Source organism: Cebus imitator, unplaced genomic scaffold (genome assembly GCF_001604975.1).
Source record: "Cebus imitator isolate Cc_AM_T3 unplaced genomic scaffold, Cebus_imitator-1.0 Scaffold126, whole genome shotgun sequence".
Lineage (NCBI taxonomy): Eukaryota > Metazoa > Chordata > Mammalia > Primates > Cebidae > Cebus > Cebus imitator.
Window position 1 is genome coordinate 427,660 of NW_016107441.1, and position 4,353 is coordinate 432,012.

The 4,353-nt window shown below is 43.2% G+C and overlaps 1 protein-coding gene across 1 annotated transcript in view; it reads left to right on the forward strand.

Moving 5' to 3' along the window:
• Nucleotides 1-4,353, forward strand: part of SLC36A1 (solute carrier family 36 member 1) — a 56,300-nt gene that overhangs the window by 28,248 nt on the left and 23,699 nt on the right. Inside the window, exons 3-6 of the mRNA XM_037742758.1 lie at nt 609-699; nt 1,572-1,660; nt 2,132-2,227; nt 4,254-4,349. Coding sequence (XP_037598686.1) covers nt 609-699; nt 1,572-1,660; nt 2,132-2,227; nt 4,254-4,349 — 372 coding nt within the window. The remainder of the gene's footprint in view (nt 1-608; nt 700-1,571; nt 1,661-2,131; nt 2,228-4,253; nt 4,350-4,353) is intronic.

The following is a 4,353-nucleotide window of genomic DNA, read 5'->3' on the forward strand; positions in this document are numbered from 1 at the left end:
GCTCACTGCAACCTCCCCCTCCCAGGTTCAAGCAATTCTCCTACCTTAACTTCCTGAGAAGATAAGATTACAGGCGCATACCACCACACCTGGCTAAGTTTTATATTTCTAGCAGAGGTGGAGTTTTGCCATGTTGGCCAGGCTGGTCTTGAACTCCTGACCTCAGGTGATCCACCTGCTTCAGCCTCCCAAAGTGGTGGGATTACAGGCATGAGCCACTGTGCCCAGCCAGGTCTGAGTCTTTACAGTGGGCAGTTCAGTGGTTAGAACCAGGCTCAAATATCCTTGGAAAGGATAGTGTCTGGAGAGAGTCAGAGCACCCCTCTGATCTAAACTCTGAGAGAAGGAATTCTCAGGAATGCCACAAAGAATGGGGACTTACAGCACAGGGGATAGGAGAGGGAGCTCTGGAGTCAGACTGCCTAGATTTGAATCTTGCCTCAGCCCTTTACTAGGTGTGTGACCTTGAGCAAACCACTTTCTCATCCATAAAATAAAATCTTACAGGGTTTTTGTGGAAATAAAATGAGGTAATGCATATAAGCACTAAGAACTTAGTAAAAGTTAACTGTCATGGTTATCCTTTCCTTGTCTGTCTTTCACTTCAGATGGTTCCAGACCTTGATCCACCTGTTAAAAGGCAACATTGGCACAGGACTCCTGGGGCTACCTCTGGCAGTGAAAAATGCAGGCATTGTGGTAAGGGCCTGCATCAGTGGAGGGGAGTAGTGACAAATTTTAAGAGGTAGTTCTTTGTTGTTGTTAAAATTTGCTTGCTTTAAAATATTTTAAATAGAGAAGGATCTTTAAAAAAAATCAGTTGACAAAAAGCAAAATTCAGACATTCATTCACCTAAAGATATTTATTGAGAGTGCTCTGTGTGTTAGGTACCTTTCTAGGCTCTTAGAATACATCAGCGAATTAAAGAAAGATTCCTGCCCTCATGGAGCTTACTTAATGGTGGAGAGGATGTACTGGGATGGCTCATGCAGTTTCTGTCAATAATATGAACTAATGAGTTAGTTACAGATGTCTGCCCATTTTCTACACGGTCCCCCATGCCCTCTTCCTAAATGGCCAACTCCAAGAATCTTAGGTCTTCTTTTTATGATTCGCTTCATGTTGACTGCCTGCCCAAAGCCATTCTGTTTCTTTTGGAGTTGAAGAGAGGCTCAGAGATGTGGGTTGCCCTTAGCTAAGTGCAGTCTTTCTTGATCTGGCAATGCTGTAAAGATAACTTACCCCTCTCCCCCAACATCCCTTAGCCCATCTCTTCTTCCCACAGTCACGGGAGCCTTCTATTCTACTGAGTTGCCCCAGTCTTGGAACAGACTTATCTTATGTTCTTCTTCTCCACATGACTAAATGTCTTGAAAGTTCAGATAGCACCCGTGTCACAGAGCTAATCTCCATGATCACATATCTCTCTCTAATGCTGGGCCCAAAGTTTTAACACTGAAAAGTGCCTTAGTAGCTTTTTAATCATTTGCAAACCGAGTATCCATCGGGTTCACTCATAATTCTACCTACTTGTCTCTCTCTCTCTATTGCCTGCAACACCTGTTCCCAGATGGGTCCCGTCAGCCTGCTGGTCATAGGCATCATAGCTGTGCACTGCATGGGTATCCTGGTGAAATGTGCTCACCACTTCTGCCGCAGGTGAGAGCCCTCTGAACCACCTCTCAAGTGACAAATTGTCTTTTTGGGTTCTGTTAACCCTGAAAATGAGCACCGATGCAGACCATTCTCAGTTCTTCACACTGGCTGGAGGTAGCTGCTTAAGATTGCAGCATTTCCTTTCCCTGGGTATCTTTGTGTTCTTTTCCGGCTCATTCTCATCTGTTAAATTTACCTATGCGCAGTAAATAGACACTGCATTCTAATTTCATGTGCCTTGTAATGTTTACTCCATTGAAATGATTCTACCAGATGGTTGTTAATTATGATAAAAGTAACCATCCTGTGGACTTAATACTTCTGATCTTTGAAAGGATGAGACACAGGACTCAGAGTGGTATCTCCAGGGTGACAGATGGGGACTGGCTCAGATCTCAGTGGCTCTATTTGTTCGGTCACTGTCATTGTCTAATCCACATATTCTGCCCTTCTTCTTCCCTCCTCCTCTTCCAGGCTGAATAAATCCTTTGTGGATTATGGGGAAACTGTGACGTATGGATTGGAATCCAGTCCGTGCTCCTGGCTCCAGAACCACGCACACTGGGGAAGGTAACTGATTTCCTCCTTCCTTTCAACGGCGGCCTCCCAGGGTGAGGCCTTCAGATGGGGAGGTCTTGTGATGTGGGAGACAGTGTAAAGTGTGGAAACAGTGCTGTTTGCTGTTTGGGTCAGTTGCCTTGGGCTCTGGCTCAGCTCTGCTCGTTGTAAGCTGTGTGACCTGGGGCTGGGTAAACCCCTTTTTTTCCGGGGGCTTCAGTTTCATCAGGAAAGCACGGGACCTGGCCTGAATGATCTCTCGAGCCATTCCAGCTTTGGCAGTCTATGCCCAGTGATTGTTTTTGATTCACTCATTTGCTCAACAACTGTATTTAAGCACTATCTTATAAATGGAACAAGACAGTTCTAGGTAAGAAGGGGAGATTTCCTGAAGTAAATTGTGTGATTCCTGCCCTGCAAGGGCTTCTGTAGTCTGTGTAAGTAAAAAGATGTCGGAAGAGAAGACAGAGAACAAGATAAGAGACACCCAGAAGAAGAAAGTGTCATGAGCTAGGAGTACGTCCTCAGTGCTCAGAGAGGAAGGAACTTTAAACATTCTCCTGTTGGCTGTGCCGGATGAGAAACACACATGAGAGCTGGGAGCAGAAAAGGCTTCAGGAGAAGGTGGAGTTTACGAGAACAGGGTGTGGAGATGAGTTTGGAGGTGGGAAGTGTTTGCAAATTTCTTCTTAAGGTAACTCTTAGTTGTTTGAAGGGAAATATTATTTCTGTTTGCTATATTTAAATGTAGAAAATTGATACTATCAAGGGCTAAAAATTCTTTTTTTTTGTTTAAAAACAAAAAACAAGCCACATTAAAACTATGTTCTCTAGAAAATTTCCTTTTTGTGGTCACAGGGGAAGCTTACCTTCATTCCTAGTCACCTTTATCCTGTGGTGCACATTATCTAGTTCTTTTGGCCAAATTATCTTCTGTGACTGGGAGGAGCCAGATTGTCAAGTGACCACCATGAGTTGATTGGTTGTTAATTCGTCATTCCTTTCTTTTCTTACTGCTTCCTTCCTTCCTCCCTCCTTCCCTCCTTTCCTTCCTTCTTTTAATAAAATGTGTGCCATTTTAATGTGTGCTCAAAGTAAAAACTTTTCTGGATTAAGTTAGGACATAAAGTGAAAAGTAAAAGAAAATTTTGGTCCCAGTTGCATGAGTAGCCTTTTGGAATTTGCTGTATAAATAGAAACATACACATGTTCTTAAAGTTTTTGGTGCAGATTGAATATACTATGTATACTGTTTGGAAACTTGCTTTTTTCCCTTAAATGTCTGAGATGTTTTTCTCTATCAGCACATACAGATTTAACACATTATTTTTAACTGCTGTATAATGCTCCATTTAAGAATGGTCTATGATTTAATCACTTTGCTTTTGATGAAACTCTAGGTTGTTACCAGCCGCTATTGTTCAACTAGCCATCTGTTTTTGGTATATCAGTTTCTGTGTCCTTAATGTGGGACTTGACTGGCTCTTGTATCCAAGTTATAGAGACAGTGAAGGGACTACTTCCTGGCCTTTTATGTCAAGGGCTCCCTGTAACTTTAGCAAAAAAGTGTGAGATGGGCTAGGTGGGCAGATGTGTGGAGAGAAGGCTAAGGGTCATGGTATCTGTGCATGTGCCTGATCTCATGTAGCATTCCAGATGAGAAGCCAGGAAGGGGACCTCTGAAACCATGCAGCTAGCACCTCACTCACCTTCTTCCCAAAGCCCTAGACTGGTGGCACCTAGCATGGATTCTTCTCCTACCAGGGCATGCTCATCCTTGTCACCTTCTGGGAAGGGTCTGTGATGGCTTGGGGAAAGCACTGTTAAAAAAAATGGGTACAGTGTACACTGTTTGGGTGATGGTTACACTAAAAGCCCAGACTGTATCACTATGCAATATATCCATTTCACAAAACAGCACTTGTACCCCCTAAATCTATTAAAAAAAACAAAAACAAACAAAAAAAACACCTCCCCTTCTGGGAGTCTTGCGTTTGTATTGTAACAGTCTTTGTATTCCTTCCCTCCCCATCTCCAGACATGTTGTGGACTTCTTCCTGATTGTCACTCAGCTGGGATTTTGCTGTGTCTATTTTGTGTTTCTGGCTGAGAACTTTAAACAGGTAGGCACTTGGTAA